This window comes from Halichoeres trimaculatus, unplaced genomic scaffold (assembly GCF_033239565.1).
Source record: "Halichoeres trimaculatus isolate MK-OKI-2021-1 unplaced genomic scaffold, fHalTri1.1 fHalTri1_scaffold_12, whole genome shotgun sequence".
Taxonomy (NCBI): Eukaryota; Metazoa; Chordata; class Actinopteri; order Labriformes; family Labridae; genus Halichoeres; species Halichoeres trimaculatus.
In genome coordinates, this window is record NW_027437190.1 from 27,156,844 (window position 1) to 27,177,415 (window position 20,572).

Genomic DNA, 20,572 nt, shown 5'->3' on the forward strand with positions numbered 1-20,572 from the left:
TGAAATTGAAGCCAAATTCAAAAAACGCAACTCATTAACAGTATGGAAAGTCAATGTCATATGCTACTTTCAACAACTAAAAATAATGTTAGCATGCTGTTTTGTCACTGGTCGTATGCTAGAATGCTAATTTCTGCATTTAGTTAGCATAAATTCAGTGCTAATAAAGAGGCTACAGGGCTAATGGCAGTTTTGGGGGATGGCAAATATTTTTTGATGCTGTTTTTAAATGTAAAGAAGAGAGAAGCTGTAATCTACACAGTGATTTGAGGCGCGACCCTGTTAAATTCCAGGATTTAGCATTCATAGTTTTCTTTAAATATCTCAAAAACACATTTTTTAATTAACAAAAGTATAAATAACTTATAATTTGTTAATACTGACACATAAAACTAGGCTATTATCATTATAGTCACCAGGTCACTCTAAAGTGAATAGTGGAGCTCAACTTCACTTCAAGCTAGGCTGCTAAACCTGGCTCTATGATCACGTGATTCCAATAGATTTCTACTACAGATGCTAAAACAATGTTTGCGAAGCCAAAACACTCAATGTGATGTTATATTTAACACTTTGGTCTCCCCCCTGAACTCAGAGCCCCCCATATAGCCTGCCCTGCTTCCAGCAGCCTGCACAGGAGTCAGTTTACACAGCCTCACATACCTGCCCACCACTCCTCCTCCTCCTCCTCCCCTTCTGCCGGGAGCTCGGGACTCCCTCTTTACCGCCGCTGCCATGCAGCAGTCCGTCAGTGTGCCAGCAGTCCGCGCAGAGCGCAGAGCGCAGCGCCACGCTGAAGCAGACCGTCTGTGTCACAGGAGCTCCAGATCTTTTACGGGAACTGAAAGACAACAGGAGAGGATACAGAGCGAGCAAGGTGAGCAAAGAGCTGACTGTCACTCCTAACAGTTTTGTTTTATCTGGGTGAGCGATTTTTGCTGTTCGGGCTGAAGTGATTGATTCGAAAACATCACAGATCTTCAGCAGTTTCTGACTTTTCCTGCTGTTTTGAGTTTGTGTGGCAGCTTCTCAGCCACGAGTTAGCGATTGGCGTGGATTGATCACACATTAACGAAACCTGCGAGTTTAACAGCTGAACAAATACTGATCAAAATTACGCAAATACTGCTTTGGAGCTAGGTATCTGTTGTATCCTGTGGTGACATTTCAATACGTAGCGTAATAATAGGATACCTGCATGAATTTACTTTTCTCCTGTACAAGTTGATTGATACAATTCAATCCAAACAAATGTGCATGTGCTTTCATTTTTAAAGCAGGGTTCATGTCTGAGATCTTTATGGTGTGTTTATGACCAGTGCCCTATAAGGCAGCAGGTCCCTGATGGATGTCAGACTAATCTATCAACAACAGACCAGATTTCTGAAACCAAAACATTTCTTTTTGAGCAGCACTTAATCATCTGTTATGTAAACCTGTACAAGGATCCTGGTTAAAGTCCAGTCAATAATAGCCGTATGATATGGAGAGAGTTAGAAGGACCAATGATTGACCGCTGAGCTCTGATTAAAGCAGAAACAGTCGACCCGAGGCAGCAGGTTTATCCCCTATTCCCTATATTTACATCTGGATGAAATCAGGGGAATGGCACAAGACTGAGACTCCAGCTTGTTAACATCTAATCAGGGAGGAAACTTTTTCAATCTTTTTCCCAACAATTAGTCTTAGTTTTAATCACCTATGCTAATAAAGACTAAGATGTTGTCATTATGAAGCCCCAGACGGTTACCTGAGAACCCACTGCAGAACAAAAGTAAGATTGGGACCTGAGGGGTCATTATGCAACACACCCACTCTAAAACTGAAAAGAGCGTCTCCTCCGAGGAGACAATCACACAGCCTTAGGGTCAACTCCACCTTGACCCACCTCTGCCCCTCCCACCCTCTCCTCTTTCTCTCTGCTGATATGTTTAATGCATCCTGAGTCGGTGTGATCAGCATGGGGTCAGGAGCATAAACAACTTAGCTGCCAGACTAAACAGACCACACATGTCCTGTAAACACATGCACCCTGCGATTCAAAGGTGAGCACGTGTTGGTTTGGGCTGCGCACCGCAACAGGAGGTTTAATTCATGCTTTCTGATGCAGAGCATGAACATGAGATTAACTGTTACTTTCCAGAGGGAGAGGTGGTCCTTTTTTTGTTCTCTGCATGAGACAGCACAGCAGTGGAAGAGAGGAGACTAACTAAAAATTGCATTTATAACGCATGTGAAGGATGTTTTTGAATGAATTAATGGTGTAAAGAACAACACATCTGTGTTCCTCATAGTTTTGGGTGTCCAAATGGATGCTCCCACTTTCCTTGCGCCATATTTTGTTTGTCTTTTTAGTTGAAGCCACAAATTTGACCCAGCTTGTGTCTGTGCCTGAAAGTTAAAATGAGTCACAGCTCATAAACACCTACAGCTGACATCAATCTTTCATGTTGCGCACTCTTTTGAAACGCAGGATACAAACATCTCGCTGCCTGAATACCAACCTGCAAAATTACAGTTTGTAGCACTCGTAAACAGTCCGCTCTCTTTTTTTTTTTTTTTCCCCTCCCTCGGTTCATGAAGCAGTGTGCTAATTTTGCAGCTGTATTTTGGCTGCATCTGTGTTTGATGCTGATCCCAGCAGAGCAGACAAGACAACTTCCTCCCGCTGTAGCGCTGAGTGCCCGGGGGGCAGCAAGCACAGAGCTGTTCGTTCTAGTCGCCGTCTTGGGTGTTGACAGGAGGTCTGACATCATTAGCATGACTAAATGAAATGTAATTTAGGTCTTTGCCTCTTCGTTTGGCTTCTAGCACCAGCAGTGATAGTGATGATGGTGGTGTTGATGGCACAACACTTGAAAAGCCTGCAGACTCAATCTGGCTTTGAGACTTTTGAGGCATATAACTTATAACATTATTCTTTCACCACACATGGAGATACGATACGACGCTAGGGTTTCTTGTACTCTTTGATTTTTCAATTTTCTCCCCTTTATGCTGTTACTCAACAGCGTTTTTTAAGGCTGAACAAGTGTATAATCTGATCATTCTGAGCCACATCAGTGCTGACTGCAGAGTATGAGCGGAAGCCACAGGATATTTCATGGGTTTAGTTCACAATGGGCCGCTCATGTGTTTCTTATCACTTAAAGTTCAGGCATACCGCAGCAGCATTCAAGGCATGGTTTTGCTTTCCTGTCCCAGAGAACAGCCTTGAAAACATCACATTTTAAGAGGGATGTCAAACATTTATTTTGTTTAATCCCAGTTTTGTCGCATGGTTGCATGAAAAGACCCCCGAGTTATGGCGGGAAGCTCGGGTTTCTAATTAGAGGGGAAAATGTACCCTGCTAATGACATCATCTCCCCCCCAGCACTCTGTTAAACAAGAGTGTGTGTGTGTGTGAGTGTGTGTGAAGCAGCTGGTTTTAGACATTTAACGTTCACAACGGTGTGAGACTTCAAGCACTTGCACACAAACCATCAGGCTTATAATTTAGCTTTATTGCTCCTTGTCACTCTGTTTGGGCCACTTCCTTGCTGTGGGAACTTCCTTGCTGACCAGTTTCTGGAGGAAATTTTTGAAAAAGAGGAAGAAGTGTCAGCTTCTTTGTTTGGCAAAACAACACATTCAGGATATCAGTATGATAAAGTGATACTACCCCACTCAAAGAATTGATGACTGAAAAAGGAAGTCCAACCTATGGTTTAGGTACCAGGCAAAAAACACTAGTGTCAGATTAAACCTAAAAAAGCATCAATGGACAGTGTACATATCTGTGCTACTATTCAATACCACAACACATTAGCCTCCCCCAAAAATATCGACTCATTTTCTCTTTTCCAAAACATTAATATTAAAGCTAGACCAACAAGAGTTGTGTTGCAGCAGCTAAAGGAACTGATGTTGATAGCTGTTGCTAGCTTATGTAACACAGGCCAAAACTCTATCTGTTTTTTCTTAAATTCAAAGTTTGTTAATTTTCACAGTTCTAGTGAGCGTTAGCTAGCCAAAGCTTGCAAGATGTAAGCAGTGCATGATTTCGCATCCCTCACTTTGATGCAATATTTTTGTGATCTTGACAGTATATTACTGTAATATCTGCAGTAACTTACTGGGAAAGATCTTTAATACTGCAGCAAATATTAGCTTAACTTAGTCAGTAGCTGCTCAGCTTTCTATTATAATAAGTAAACCTCTCTGTTTCTGTTTCTGTTTAACATCTGATCAGGAAAAGACAATGTTTGGGTCAGTTTGACAGATCGCTCTGTATGGTAGCTCAATTAGCATTTCTCACGTATTAGCAAAACATTATTGCTACCAGTTTGGACAATGATACAAAAAAACAACCTGAACAAAGGATGGGTTATTGATACAATTTGCTCATTGTGACAGCTCATGCACATTACAAAAGAACACAATGTGATGTTAGCACTGCGGCTAGCTTTCATGCTAATAGGCAAACATTGCTTTTTTCATGGACATTTTATGACACTAAAGTTATGTTCTTGTCTTGTCTGAACTGTAGTTAAACAACTGACATTGTGTTTGATTCAGTAAGGTGTAAACAGTTTTAAACAGTTTGTTTTGTTTTGTTTTGTTTTGTTTTTTAAGTAACCTTATATGACGGTGTCTTTATAGTGAGCGTACCACCTACAGGAGCTGTAGCTTGGCCACTTGAAGCTCATAGTATCACGTTGTATTAGTGAATAGTACAAAAATGAACAGGCAAAGTAAAGTGATGTAAATTTTCTAAATAGAGCAAACACAAGCAACTAGTTTTTGGGTCAGACTTTCTTAAAGTTAGCCTTAGCTGAGTTTGAATGTCAGGGGTCAACCTGACCAGGATCCCCTGTTGGAAGTGCACAACGTCAGGTATGTCATACAGCCCCACTTTAACCCCCTTAAAACAGCACTAAACTAAAAAAAGGACGATGCTTCTTCATACTCGTAGGGGTTCATCTCCAGTTCAAAACTGATACTTCTACTGTTTTGTAAACAAATGTGAGTCTGAAATCAAATCCTCTGAAGTGATCGTTTTTTAAGAGGAGACAGATTTCCCAAAATAGATGAGCCTACTGATGTAGCGTTTGGAGCCTTTATTGGCTGGCTTATCTGTTGACAGATTTATGCTGCTTCACTCTGGAGAAATGTCCCTCCACTTCAGCTCACTTGCAGAAATCTAAATCTGCACCAAATGTTTGTACTGAAATGATCAGTAGCATAATCAGCCGTGTCGTTCTCAGAGGCCTGTGCTCTTACATCACCTCCAATCTCAATGGGCTCATAACTCAATCCATAATTCATCGTGGGCAATGAAATCCCGAAACATGAGCTGACAGATCTCCATCTCCTGTCAGTCCCCTGTGTGTGTGTGACAGCTGTGAGAGCAGCTCTTCTCTCCTCAGCTCTCACATCCACGTAATTGTTCACAGTCCGACCCAGCGCCTCTGTAGCTCTGCCACATCCCATCACTTCAAACCGATGCCGCGCTGTGTCCGCTGGACCGTGATGAAGATGACACAGGCCTGGACATTCCCCACGACACAGGAGGGGGGGGAGACCAAAGATGCAGCTCCACGAAGTCTTAGGGCTCCACCAGATGTTTTCTGATTCTGACAGGAGCGAGGGAGGAGGAGGAGAAGGAGGGTGAAATGGAGGGGTGTCTTTCCGTGGCACTCGGGGGGCTGTTTGTGAGGAAGCAGGTCGGTCGATCAGTAATGAAAGAGGACAGCTGGCAGGTTCAGCGGAGGTTAACAGCTAAGTGTACATGGCAGTGAGGAAAAACAAGAGCTCAGTCGAGGGTCTTTGTGTGAGAGATTTTGGGTGATGCAGAAAGACGTACTTATTCAAAGTGTTAACTCTGTTTTAGGAAGATTATTGTTGGAATTAAAGGGTTGGAATTAAACTTTCTCAATCAGCTTTACACACTTGGCCAATTCATGAAAGATTTTTACATTTCTGAGCTTGTCTTTCCTTTCTTCGTTGATCTAATGTGTTCATGACTCATGATTGAAAGATTTAAACCAAATTTTGGCAAGATTTGTGAGGTTTTGTTTTTGTTTTTGCCACCACAGTTATCTGTTATCTCATGGATGGAGCCATGAGATAACAGATTTGCATGACTGTAAATATTGACTGTGAGGTTTTAAGGACTCCACTCTGGTACAAAGTAGACCTAATCAAACCATGTTGTGATTTTCAGACATTAAATCAATTCTGGCACATTTAAAGTGCTGTAGAGTGCACACTGACACAGCTAGGGGGTTGCTGGATGGGATTTGGCACTACAGCCCCAGTGTTTGGGGATACAGCACAGCTGGAGCAGCTTTAAGCCCTAACCAACCCCAAACAGGCCTGTCACAAGTCCTCACAAGTATGTGTCAACCTTTTTACTGCTAACATCAGCAACATGTGTTTACAATAACTGTGTTGATGTTGTGTGAATGTTCTTTGGAGAAACCTGTTGTGTCTCTGTGAGAAAAAGGAGGAGGCACAGATGTTACTTTAAGTCCTTTTCACACATGTACAAAACTGCAATTATTTTTAAAACAATTTTTTAGGGTGAGCTGCATGTGTGAAAGCAGAAGTGAAACTTTTTTTATTGGACTCCTTTCCACTGAGCCCTTTGGTCATATTCTGGTTTGCTGATTTGATGCTAGAAGCGAACAATAATAAGGAAAACTCCAGCGAGGCACAGAATGGAAGTTACAATTCTTTCAACTGGTTCAAGTGTTACACCCACAATGCTACAATGGGCTATTTTTTAAATCTCTTCTTCAACTAGATCAATGTGGTGTTAACTTTCTCAACAATAAGTCCTCTCATTATAAAATCAATAAAAGTTATCATTACTATAAATGCTCTGTGTGATGGGAGTTCAAGCTCTTTGTAGTGATCCAGATCTTTTGGCTCAGCTCAGCAATTACTGAATCTTTCTGCTTCTAAAGAGCATTTTTTAGTAACAGCATACCATTCACATACATGGAACTAGAAAAGCATGCAACACTTTAGTCCAACTTTAATGTTATGCTTCCTTTTAGCAGACTGTCTGCTACAATTTGGTGTTAGTTGCAGGTTTGTACGATAATTTCTTTCCTGACATTGTTGAAAATTTTGATGACCCAGTACATATTTCATATTCCAGATCTTAGAATCTAGAATATTGGCAGGATCTGGATCGTACTTTTACATCTGTCAGAAATTATGGTGAGTTTGTCTTGTATTGTTTTGCAAAGCAATCCGACCATTTATCGTAGGGTTATATAGACATATGGTGAAAACGGCCCTATCTCATATTGATAAAGAAACCTTTAAAAAAATCCTGGATCCAGACGATGATCCTGATCACCTGCAAAATTAAATCACGTCTTCCTTATTCCATTTTGAACATTTCCTGAAAGTTTCATCAAAATTTGTTTATTTCTTTTTGAGTTATGTTTTTCACAGACAAACAACATACGCTTTCAAAAACATAACCTCCTTGACGGAAGTAATGACAAGGCTAAAGAAGGCTAAATTTAACAGAAATTAAAGGTTTTGATTAAACTACTTTTACCGTCATTAAAGCATCTCACTTTTGCTTTGTACTCCTTTTTAGATATCTTGTACACATCACATTTTTTTTTTTTCCTTTTAATGGTCTCTAACATCTCATGAAAATCTCCCCCAGAGCTGGATTTGTGTTGAAACAATTCAGGAAGAATTCAGGGATCAACCTTCCTGAAGTATTTTGAATGATTTTCAGAAGATCATGTGTTGAAAAGACTAATTTCAAGTACTCAGTATCAAGACCTCCTATATACCCTTTTTTTAGTATGTGTCACTCAGTGCATTGGTATATTTTTTCACACCTCTTACTTTGTTTTGAAATTACAGTTGATTTTTACAGGACTCACTATCTCCCTCCACTGAAGCGTCTTTTATCCCTCTGTTGGAGCTGACATATGTCAAGCAGACTGTAAAAATGTGCCAACTTGTTGAAATGAAACATCTGGCAGTGAGCCAGCCGTGCTGTCTTTCAGAGCGGCCTCACCAGCTGAGAGCTTAATGAGGGTCCACATTGTGGGAACAGGCCTTCATAATTTAAGACACCAGGAGACTGAGGGATGTGCTCAGATTTGTGTCTGTGCTGTGGACTGGACAAACAGCCTCAGGATAGTTTTTTTTTTTTCAGAAGGGGAGATCTGTGTTACCCTGAGTTGCAAAGTGCATTCCTGGTCCATGGTTAGGCTGCAAACTCACAGTAGGTCACTGTGGTTTGTGCTGCTGGTCACATAAGTCAGGCTGGCATGTGCATGGAGCAGCGGTGGTCATAAATTACAAAGCAATCCAGCTCTGGGATGTCTGTTTGATGGAGCCCAGGTCTGGACTCAAGGAGTATAAATTCTGCACTTTTCTGGACACGCTAAGTCCTTTGGTGCATTTTTGGAGTGTTTGGCTTTAATGAAACATTTTCTGTTCAACACGACCTGTATTTTTTTCTTAGTGTGTGAGCTCACTCATCAGTAGTTCACTCACCGACAGCGAGGTTCACGCTCAGGCTTAACATTCCTGAGTGGGAGGCAGGTTCAGGTGTCTCTGTGTTACAGTGTGGATTATTAAGTTTCCTGGTACAGAGCACCTGTTAAAGAAATCATCTGAGAGACTTTTACCTCCATTGTTTTCCATTTTTAGGCCTTCATGAGTATTCCTATCATACTGTAGTCTTCATAATACTCCTCAACTGGATCGAGGATAACTTTTCATGAAAGATGATAGGTGGAATATCTCAGTTTGAGTGCACACACACTTCACTGATGCACCGTTCCCATTGCTGGAAAAACACAGGTTGAAAAGTAAACAGTGACTCATAAAACTGCACAGGTCAGATCCGTTTAATTATCTACAGTAAGAAAACTCTTTCCGTGCCCTTAGCTGTAAAGAAAACAGAGTCCTGTTGACAAACGCAGGAACACATGTGAACATGTTATCTTAGCATAAGTTACCTCTGTACGTGCTGTATGGGTGTTGCACTGTTGACTGAGTCCTGTTTTCATTTCTGTGGCTTTGGATGTTGATTAGCACACTGTGCAGCAGACACAGTGATGGTTGCTTCCAGTTACCAACTCTAACAAGTGGATATTTCCCATTTATAAGTATAAATAATGATTTCTTTTGAATATTTTTTTATTCTTTTTTAGTTAAACTCCATAAATTAGCTAAGAATCATAGGCTTTTTGCTCTCTATATCCAAGTTCACAAGGCTAACAGCTTATCAGACAATTTACTTGCTAGCTGATTCACTAGCGTAACCGCTAAGCTCAAATGTGATGTTATTTGAATATAATTTTGTCAAACATAGTTTTTTTTCTTTTTGCTAATAATGAGCCATTTAGTCTTACTGACTGTAGCAATTAAACTAGTGTCGTTTTCAGTTAATAAGCCTGGCTAATGTGCTTCAGACTAATTTTCAAGCAACTTTTTTTTTTTTTTTTTAATAAAAATAAAAAATTAAGATGGTTGTTTTGAGCTTTCTCCTCTTGGTACAGTTAGTTAGTTAGCTAGTTCCCGCAGCAAAACAAAATAGTTCTGGCATGCTTTTTGCTACACAGCTAACAGGCTAACAAACCAGCTGCCAGATAAATTTCAGGCTAATCTAATTTATCTAAGGAACCAAGCTTAAAAAAGTTATTTTTGATGAAAATAAACATTTTGCTGTTTTTTAAGCTTATGTATATGTCTATTTATTGACTCATTCATCTTTCAAAATCCATTTAAAATAAGACAAGATGGGAATAATTTCAATTAATTACAAAACCTCTGATTAATTTGAATCACTTTTTGTTTTGAATCAAGTCCCACCACTAGTTTACAACTCCTGACTTCCTTGTTATCCTTAGCTAACAGTGCCATATAGCCAAAAATACAGTCTACAGCCATCATATTCCTGAGCTTCCACATCTCATCACAGTCTGCTGAGGCCTGTTGTCCTCTCTTTGTAGCTCCCTAGCTCAGCTGTCTCTGCAGTAATTTGCTTTGAATAACAAAAGGAGCCCATCTTGTCCATTTTACGGTTTGGGAGGAGGGCTATTTAGGTTGGGGGTCCCTTAAGTTGTCCCAGGTGGCTTAGTGCTGTATGTAACTGAATGTGGAGAAAGCCTGTAGGTAGCCTCGAACCGTGGATCAAGCAGCTAATGGAGCTCAAGGCCTCACAATGGTTGACAGGATTTACAACCGACTACCAGGCTTTGTCTTTGACGGGACTGTAGCTTATGTGTCCCTCGCCTCTGTCACTTAGATTTTATTGTCGCCATGCTGTTATTTGTCCCTTTCCCTCCCTGACTAATGAGGCGAGGCAACCAGGTCATGACGTATCTGCAGACCTGGACCAGGGTCATTATTGTGGTCCATTAATAATGCAAAGAAAGACCGGTGAGTTTCTTTGTTTGAATAATAGAAGACACAGCCTCCCTTTTCTTTGCACTGCCCCTTTACAGACTTCTTGAGGTGTTTGTCTGTGCTGTTGGTTAATGACTGAACAGGGCAACATCATGAATCGTGGCTCATTAGCGGATGCTTTTATCAACATTGTAGAGAATCAATGTGCACAGATGCTTCACCGTGACATATAGAAAAGTCTGAATGAGGCTTGGTTCAGACATTTTCGTCCATTAGTGATGATCTTTAGTCTGTGTTGTTCTTAAGAGCTGTGCCAGATGCGAGTATAAAGAAAGTGAGAAATGCACGACAACAGAGATGGAGTGGAAAGAGCTAAGAGGTGGACAGTTGGGTCCTTGAAAGCAGCAGATGCCCCTCATCTGTTTGAAGATTAATTTGACAGGTAAGCGTGCTCAATCCATTCTCCAAGAGCTTCAAAGGTGGTCCTTGGAATTTATTAACCTCTTATCTCGTGTTTACCTCACTGAATACATAATTCACACAGAGACTTCCTGTGACCCTCTGATCCGAGGCCAGCTGCTTTGTCTTTGGATACGCCCTGATGAAATCTCTCTTCTTTGTGGGCTCTCATGAAGCAAACAAACATTTCCTGGATTTTAAGGTCTTTAGCTTCAATCTGGAGCACCACTTTCCCAGCAGAGGAAAACTGTGTTTTTTCACTGTCAAATACACAAACGTTAGCAGCAGAATCAATAACAAAACCTAAACATGACCTTTCTGTTCTCAGCCGAAAGCATTGTTTGAGAGAAATGGTTCTGTTCTCCATGACATGTCCATGTCAGGGCTGTCTGAGCGTCTTGATGCCGCATGACACAAAACATCTGGTTCCTCTTTAGCTGCATGGGGGCGCCTGCTTAAGCCTCCCCTGCAGGCTGGGCCATCCGCTTCACAGAGAGGACACGGGGGAGGAGAGGAAGGGAGAGGGCAGACAGACAGACAGACAGACAGACAGAGAGGGAAGTTTAATTAAAGAATGGAGAGCTGGACTCTGTAGTAGACGTTAGCATGCTGAATTAGTATGTTATTAATGTTTGGATTGTGAGAAATCTTTTTAAATCGCTTGGAGATTACTTCAGGGTTTGAAATTCTTTATTTATGCTAATTTCTTTGGATCAGTGTCCATGTTGGTGACTTAGACAATGCATCCTGTAGTGGGACTCGCATAGAGGTTTGAAGCGCTCATGTAGATCTTTTCAACCTCCTGTATTCATTTCACACAGGATCAAAACTCCTTAAAACTTTCCCGTCCACCCCAGAGTAAAATTTCTGCCAAAAGTTTGAGATGAGCTGATGCAAGAGTAAAGCAAAATATATTCAAGAAAATTTATTGCAAGCATCAGGTGAGGGTGATGAGGTTTATGTAGCACAGCTGGTGCAAACCCAAAAGGTTGAGCGATAGCAGGATAAATGAAAAACTCCCAAGGCTGCAGAAGAATCATTTTTGAAGTGCAAGTGACATGCAGGCTTCAGTCTGATGAGAAAGGAGAAGAAATGTTGGGGCAGAGCACCTGGAGTGCATGTGTGAAAGACTGATAATTAGAGAAACAGATTTAAGACAGAAATTTTAAAGAAGGATCTTGGGACCTTGTCTGTCAAGTTTTTAATTTTTAGGGTCAGAGTCAGATCGTCTGTTCCGGGTCATGTGCAAAACAAAACACAAAAACATGAGACATGCTTTCACAAGCAGATGGCCTGAAAGTATGTGCTGCTGGTCCGGTTTGGATGGTAGTTGAGTCTCGCCTCACAGTTTGGCCTGAAGGTGTTATCGGGAAACTTAGGCCCAATTTATACGACAATGGTTCACCTGAAAACGCAAAAAGGATGTTTAATGTGTCTTCACAGATTGCAGAAGTGGTGCTAGTTTGTTAAAAAGGCAGTCAGGAGATTCAGCAGCACAAATACAACACGGTCGTCTGCAATTGTTGGTGTTGTTGTCCAGTTTGCACAATGCAACTCATATTAGCACAATGAAAGTATAATGCTCAAAGCAGCACATGTTGGCTTAAACACTATTTAGAATAGAATAGAACAGAATAGAAAATAAAATACTTTATTTTTCCCAGAAGGGAAATTCAGGAGGAGTCATAGCAGCAATCAAGAAAACAAAAGTAAGAAAGTGTGTAGAAAGTGCAGAAAGGCCCATAAGAAAATATATGATGATGGCTTGGCCAGCCAGCCTCCACCTCCACAGGGTCCAGGACTGAGCTTCTTCAGTCATGCTCCATCTCTGTCTCCTAGATCCTGTCTGCTCACAGCAGGTGAAGCTCTTTCAATGTGGCATTCATGTCCAGTGTTAGCTCTGTTAGCCATGACTGTGAATGGCATGATGCTACTCTGCCCTCTGGTATTTCCTCTGTTGCTGGGTTAGCGTGGCTAGCTTGTCCATCTTATTGGAAATAGATCTTACGTTCCCAATAACAATGGATGGAAGGACAGGTCCATGTCGTCACTTCTTAGCTCACACCTTAGAACCAGCACGTCGTCCTCACCTCCTTCTCTTCACCTTGTGGGGAAACATCTGGCCTTGCACCAGTTAGCATTGACATGCTAAAGGCTGCTAACAGTTAATTTCACATGTAAACAATGCAGCCATGGTTACATGTAGGATCTCCAGACAAACACAGGAAAAAAAAGTAAAAATATCACTGAAGACAAAACCAGTTTGGTGTCCATGGCCAACAAATGAACCATACAATGTAAAACAAGACAAGGAAGAGAGAGCTGCTGTAGTAAGGTGCCAGTCAATTAAAAACAAAAAAATGGACTTTTTGTCCCACAATCCTTTGCTGTTTGCAGTAACATACTCAAAGAGCTTCCCCAGAAAGCTGCTGCACTTTACTTAGGGTAAAATACTGTTGAGATGACAAATTCAGTTACAGTGTGATACTAAGCCTCTAACTCTGACCCATGTCCCAGCTGACCCCTTTCTATAACCAGTTTAACCAAAATAAGATTCTATCTTCTCATATTCATATATTCTGATGAAATTGATTACTGGTTATATAAACCCACTTTATTAATCAATATGTTTCTAACATTTTAAAACCCTTTCCCTTCTTCTTCTGTCATCACTTATTTATCACACGGTGACCCCTCAGACTCATCCTCCAGCCCTCTGGGGGATCCTGACCCCCAGGTTGGGAACCACTGATCCATATGAAAATGCAGGGTTGTGCAGTCACTTAATGTCATCTCTCAGAAAGAAGGACATCCTGTTTGGAAAATTAAAACAATGCACTTCATCTCAGGCTTGACAGACGCTTATGAACGAACACTCTGACGCAGAGAGAGGGGGACAGACAGGAAGAGAAAGAGAGATGGAGTAGGGGGGGAAATGAGAGGGCCAGGATGCCTTGTGACATTTATATGAGATGAAGAGAGATGGAGAGTGGGAAGGAGGGGATGAGGGGAAGAAGAGTGCAGGGGATGAAAGAGAGAATGTTAGGAAGCAGAGATGAGAAAGAAGGTGCTGTTCATAATGACGGGAGACAGATTCTCCAGCCCTCTCACGTTTCCCACAAACACCAAGATCACAGGAGATCACTGGGTACTAATTTAGCTCATTATGGTCAGTGGGTCTTAAAGGTGGCTGCTCCCCAGTGAAACCCTCTCTGTGAATCTTTACATTATGCAGATTCCTTCTCCTTAAGGTGCAGCCTATTTATACTTTCTAATCCACTCATGTTAGAGTCCTTTTCTTCATTTTGCACCATTACTCACTGAGACATTTTGTCTTAAACAGCCATCACCCAGCGCTCTGACTCAGATTGGTCACATGATATCCCAGATAGCACTTGGAGCAAGAGATAACCTCTTAAAGTTTCCTTCAAGCTTTGGTGAATGCACACAACCGTAAAGATCAGAGGGTTGAAATTTACAAAAGTAGGACAGATATGGATGTTTAGATGTTGTCTGCAGCGTTGTGGATTTCCAGGTTAAAACCTTGGTGTGTGTATAGGGATTAAAAGGTGCTGCACCCAGTGATTGCCTGTCATATTCTTTATATAATTTCACATATTGTATCCCCACCCCCCTCTTTGTTAATCCCTCCTTTTCCTGCAATAGATTAACCATTTTAAACCCAGATGGAGAACAGATTGAACCGGAACAAAGGTATCCAACACACCCTGTCCCCACTTCCTCCACATTTTCCACCCTATTTTCCATTTTCATGCCCCGCTCAAACCCCCCTTTTCTTCCCTCCTTCACACCTGTTGCCCGTCATTTTTCCCTGAAACTAAACTAAATAAGGGGCTGACTTTCCCGAGCTCTGACAGGCTGACATCTGGAAAAGAGAGCTTTCTCGGTGTCAGTCCCCTTCCTCTGTGAATTTATAGTGTCACACCATTTGACACGCTAGAGCTTCTCATTAGGAGAAGACTGAGGGGCTGCTAGCAGCACCAAGACTTGTGCATCATTAGCCACAAAACAAAGCGCCCTGATTAAATTTGAGCACAATGCATCCTGTCGTACGTTTCGTTGTTGTTTTTGACCTCTGTAGGGTCTTCTGTCACTCAGTTATTTACTATCCTACAAATCAAAGATGAATTATCAGTGTGGGGCAGGAAACCTGAGGTTTGTTTGTGTTTAACTATCAGTGAGGTCTTAAAGGATGACACATGGATCCCTTTTCCTGCCTAAGAAGGTTGTTCATTGTTTGACTTCACGTGAAGGAAAAGTTAAAATAGCGTACGATAACGTTTGAGGTAGACTTTTGGGAACAATAAGAAGAACAACGTAACACTCTCCTGCTGTGTAACTCAACACACTGAGCTTTTAGTCCTCCAGCTGGACTTTAAACATGTTTTAAAGGCAGACGAAAGACAAACTACTCCCATTTGTGTCTGTGTAGCGTGTAGTTTTGCCTTAACTGGAAAAAAAATGAAATTTTATTGAGTGTTTTTGTCTTGTTTTCAGTAGAAAATATATTTTTAGACTCAATATGAGCCACACTCACCTGATCAGTCCAGAAAAATGTCTTGTTTCAAGTTATTTACAGACAAAGATGAGGTCTGAATTGCTTATGACCAAAAATAAAAATCTGCCAATGGAACAAAAGAAAAGTTACTTGTATTAAGTTACTTGTATTAAGACAATTTTTTTTCTCATTCCAATTTTTTTACTTGTTATATGCAATTCAGACCTTATTTTTGTATTTTAATAACTTAAAACAAGACTTTTTCTGGACTGACCAGGTGAATGTGGCTCATATCAAGTGTAATAAGACAATTTTATTTAAAATAACACAGAAACACTTGATAAGATTCAGTTTTTTGCAATGTTTCCTGATTAAATAACTCACTTATTTTCAGTACTCTGAAGTCCCACTATCTCTCTACGCTCCTCCCCTCATGAAGGGAAACCCCTTATTGCCTCCTGTTGACACATAAAACATGCTTATAGACTCAGGTGCAAAACTAGAGCAGATACACAAATAAACCACCCGACTCCATGCACACACACACACATACATGCACACATACAAAGACACATGATAACCATGCTGGGTTGTTTTCATGCTAAGAATACTCCTTGGGTTGAGCTTTTCCCGTTATAGACACGTGCAGAACCCCTCCCCCTCTGTGAACCCTTCGTATAGCATGAAAGCTTAAAGATATGAAACGTCTGACCTCACTGAACATGCCGTAAATACAAACTGTGGGGTTACATTACTCAGAGGCATGCTTTGTGTTTGTTTTAAAGTGTCATTTAACTTTTTAAGGGGTTGTTAATTTCAAAAACAAGCTGTTTAACCGTGACCGTGTAAAAGTTATTACTTCAGAAGTGCATTGTTGATGAAAGCAGGACTGAGGTTAGGCGTAGATTCAGACTTTTAAGTGGTCTGATTCACTGGTCTGTAAACAAAACTGTAAAAAAAAAAATACACCCAAGTTTGTTTCTAGCTTTGGTTACACGAGCACTTTTTCCTTGACTCAAATAAACTGAATCTGATTTTAACTCCACTGTTTACATGGATGCTGAAAAGCAGCCTGACTGAGATGTGCCAAAAAGCAGCAAAAGTAGCAGTTGCTGTGTAACTGCACAGCAAAAACATCAGTTTAAGGAGGCTGTGAGGAGTTTGAAAGTGATCTTTAAAAAGTCTTACTCCTAGATATATGCCTGATTGTAATCCACACCTTAAAATGAGATTATCAGCCCCAATATTACAGGTTACTGTTGAAGGATGAAGTTTAGTAGTAAGAAGAGGTAAGCTAAAAACAGATAAGATCAGCTGAAAACAATTTCTATGACTAATTTTGTAGTGATGGTGGACACAGGAGCCTAACTGTCAGACAGAAAAAGGACAGAAGAGCAGAAGAAAAATAGACAGGAAAGTGATACAGCCCAAGCTAAAAGCTAATTAGCCGGCTAAAACGTTTGCTCGATGTTGCATTTCGAACATGCATTTCGAGCGCTACGTAACTGCACTGATAAATACCTTACCTTGGTGCGTTGTATCCAGTAAAAAGTTGTCTTGAACAAAGAAAATTTGTTTCAATCCATTCTCAGTTTAATTTCAAAACAAACATACACCTCACTAAAAGTAATTTACGACACTGTGTAGAGACTCCGGGCCACAAGGTGGCGAAGGAGTACAATTAAGCAGATCCTCCTTATAGCATCTTTAAACAAGAATTTATATCTTATTTTATTTTATTTTTTTAAAATGGTCTACTAAATTTAATATGAGCCAGATTAACCCGACAAGTCCAGAAATATATCTTATTTTAAGTTATTAAAAGACACAAATGATACCTTAATTTTTTGGGGAGAATAAAAGAATCTGTCATGGGGTAGAAAAATATTCTTGTGTAGTTTCTTGTATCAAAACATTTCCCAAGAGCTGTGAGATCATGAGAGATTAAACTGTAACAGGACCAACAACTGCTCCCTGAGGGATGCCAGAAATCATTCAAAGACCTTTTCTTCTTTACTTATAATAAGACACTTGTTTTGAGGTCATTTTTTCCAAGATTTAATTATGTGTTGTAAATGGTAAAAAATGTTATTACCTTTATTCTGAAAAGGAAATCTTTTTAGTCATCCTGCATTTCTCTTCTTGAAGTTTTTTCTCAAGAATCAGTCACACAGGATGTTGTATAAGGCCACTTTTTTTTTTTTTTAAAGCCAACCTGGAAACAATAGTTAAAGTAATGTCCTGCACAGACACGCCATCCTGCGCCTGGACAAGACACACAGATGCATCTTTTTTTTTTTTTTTTGCCACAGCAGTTACAGGATGTGCAGTCCTGACAAGGCAACAAGGATTCTGCTTTATAAAAATAGGCATGAGTCAAGGAAGAGACACAAATTAGTCACAGAAGACAGGCAGGGCTGCTTTAATAGGGAAAAAGAAAAAAAAAATATATAGTGCTTGTTCACTTCATGATGTTAATTTCACATATGAAGACAAACAGAGAGTCTCACTTTTAGCTGAAGCACGGCACGCTCAGTTAAGGCGTAGTTCAACCTTTACCTGTTTGCTCTCCGACTGTTGACTCATACAGGAGTGTCAGTCATGTTCGTGTGTTTATCAGGTTGAAAAGTAAGTTATTAAATGCTTGCATGCGTCAGCGACGTTGAATAGCTGTGGGCTGTTTGCATGTGACTCCCTTGCAGCCTTAAATAAGCACAATCTGAGCTCAGCTTCAGGGACCTCCATCCTTCCTGCCATCTGCTCCCTCCTGCAGAATAACCCCTCAAACTCAACCTTGTCTCTGTCTTTCTTTCACAGGGGGTCCGTGCAGGTGAGGACAAGGACGAGATCTGCATCTGCACCATCTGTCTGTCGACAAACTGAGTGCCACGGTGCCGGCCACCCTCAAGTCACCTCAGCCACGACGGGCAACAAACAAGCTCACTTCAGACAGCCGGCACAAAGCAAATATTTGAGACCAGTATATCTTATTTCTGCAGGCCGCCGTCTCTGAAAGATCAACAGCAGAAGAAGGGTGTTGTTGGGAGACAGAGAGAGAGAAGAAAAAGTGGGGGAGGAAAAAGTAACCCTTTCAAAGTGCTCCCTGCCTGCTATTTCTGCTGCGCTGTGGGCAGGCAGCGTCTCATTTGGGAGGGATCTTGGCCGACAAAAAAAGGACTTTCCTGTGCCCTGCCTGCCGATCTGAATGCCTGCATAAATACTGGATAGAGATATCATTTTGTCTGGGCTCTGTCACTGCCCAACAAAGAGACTCCAGACTATCTATAGAAAACATTACACCAAACTTGGACTCTGTGGTGTCCTGAATCACAACCTATCTATTACTCTTCCAGGAGTTGTGAGAACGTGAGTGAGAGTTGGCAGTTTTCAGCTTGAAATAGTTTTTGAACAATTAAAGGACCCACATCTGTTCCCTGAGGGACGCCAGATACCACTCATTCAGGGATTACAGTTTTGATGTTGGCCTCAGCTCAGTGAATCAACATGAAGCCCCTGACGCCGATTGGATCCCCCTCTCCTCTCAGGCTCCTCAACAAGGGTCCAGACTACCTGCGCAGGCAGATTGACGGAGGAGGCAACGGGCGCTCAATCAGTGCCGTTGAGAGACTCGAAGCAGACAAAGCCAAATATGTGAAGAGCCAGCAGGTGATCAACACCAAACAGGAGCCTGTGCTGGTGCCCTGTGCCACTCCTCCACCGCAGCCCCGGAGAGCCTTTTCCTCAACCGGAAGTATGACGCCTTATCTTACCCCTCGTCGTTCCTCAAACACCGCTTTCTCTACACTCTCTGGATCCTTCACCTCAAGAGATGAAAACGAAAATGATGATTCGAGGAAGGAGAACAGACGGACTTCCGTTGATGTTGAGGCACACAACAGGAGCAATGTGAAAAATGTGCTGCCTCCAAACCCGAGGACTCCCGGGAAAAACATCCTGGTTGCGCCTCACAGTGCTCCAGTTCTTCGAAGAAGCACTGGTAAACGCATGCTGAGGCCGGACTCTCTCCTCATATACCGGCAAAAGAAAGAGTGCAAAAGTCCCGGTGGGGCAGCGGAGGGAGAAAACAACAACTCAGAACTGAAGGGTTACAGCTTTGTGCGTCGCCTCTTCCAGGGCTCCATGAGGGAGAAGAGCAGCAGCGGGGAAGGAAGAATCCAAAAGATGGTGATCGGAGAAGAGAAAGCACCATCGAGGGATGGAGAATCTCGCATGTCTTGGACGAATGAAAAAGACGCTACTGATGGTGGACTAGGGAGCCGGAGATCGAGTAAAACTGAAGAACGAAGCCCAGCGTCCATCCCAAGCCCCGGGTTTGGCTGCGCACTAGACCCGACAAAGACTGGAGTAACAAATGGTACCAAAGATGGAGACAACGATGGTATCCCCAATGGAAACCACTCAAGCTCCCCTGATGATCAGAATGACCCCTGGAAGCGGGCATCACCTCAACCGGCACCAAGAAGGCGGTTTGGGGAGTTGCAGCGCTCAAAGTCAGATCTGCGTCTTCGAGGCTCAGTCGCTCTTTCCGAGCAGGAGCATTTCTTTGACTTCTGCGGATTGGACATGGACATGATCGAGCGCTTGGGTCGAAATAACTTCCTCTCTGGTGCCAGCTCCATAGACACACTGTCGTTGGCGCTCCGCAGCGTAGGAGGGGACGGCTGTGGGGGCTCGGAGCCCAGCGAGTTCTCCAGACACTCAGGGGACGGGTTGTTTCAGGAGGAGCTGGCTGATCAGATTCCCACTGGAGTGTCGATAATTGAGAGGAATGCTCGGGTTATTAAGTGGCTTTACGGGTGTAAGAACGCTGCTCGAGAAGGACCCAAAGAGTCTACTGTTTAACACGGGGAGGAGGGAGCATGTGCTGCGGAGCCTGAAGAAACCTAAACATCCTTATCTAGAGAGAAAGAACTAACGGGTGAAGTTAATGGATGTTTCATTCAGACCTGGACCCTTTGTGCAGAAATTAGGAGCAGAAATGTCTTCAAACCAAAACTCAAAGCGCTGAATCATCACTGATGGGCTGTGATTTGCTCGCAGCCTCGCCAGGATTCATCACAGAAAGCAAAAAAAAAAAGAATTTGTTCTGGTTGTTTTGCCACAAGCATCAAAGCTGCTGAGCTGCGACAAATATATGATTTTATTTCAGATCTGCAGACGAGTGCTTCAGCTTTGTTTCAGGCTCTTATTCC

At 41.9% G+C, this 20,572-nt stretch overlaps 1 protein-coding gene across 1 annotated transcript; it reads left to right on the forward strand.

Annotated features, from left to right (window-relative positions):
- The first annotated feature begins 718 nt into the window (after positions 1–718).
- fam110d (family with sequence similarity 110 member D) lies at positions 719–20,504 on the forward strand. Its single transcript, XM_074684316.1, has 2 exons — positions 719–877; positions 18,177–20,504. The coding sequence occupies exon 2, from the start codon at positions 18,864–18,866 to the stop codon at positions 20,220–20,222; it is 1,359 nt and encodes a 452-aa protein (XP_074540417.1). The 5' UTR covers positions 719–877; positions 18,177–18,863; the 3' UTR covers positions 20,223–20,504.
- Positions 20,505–20,572: the final 68 nt, after the last annotated feature.

What these genes read in the sequence shown, in the direction of transcription:
- fam110d (XM_074684316.1), top strand. Translation starts at nt 18,864, where the DNA reads ATGAAGCCCCTGACGCCGATTGGATCCCCCTCTCCTCTCAGGCTCCTC.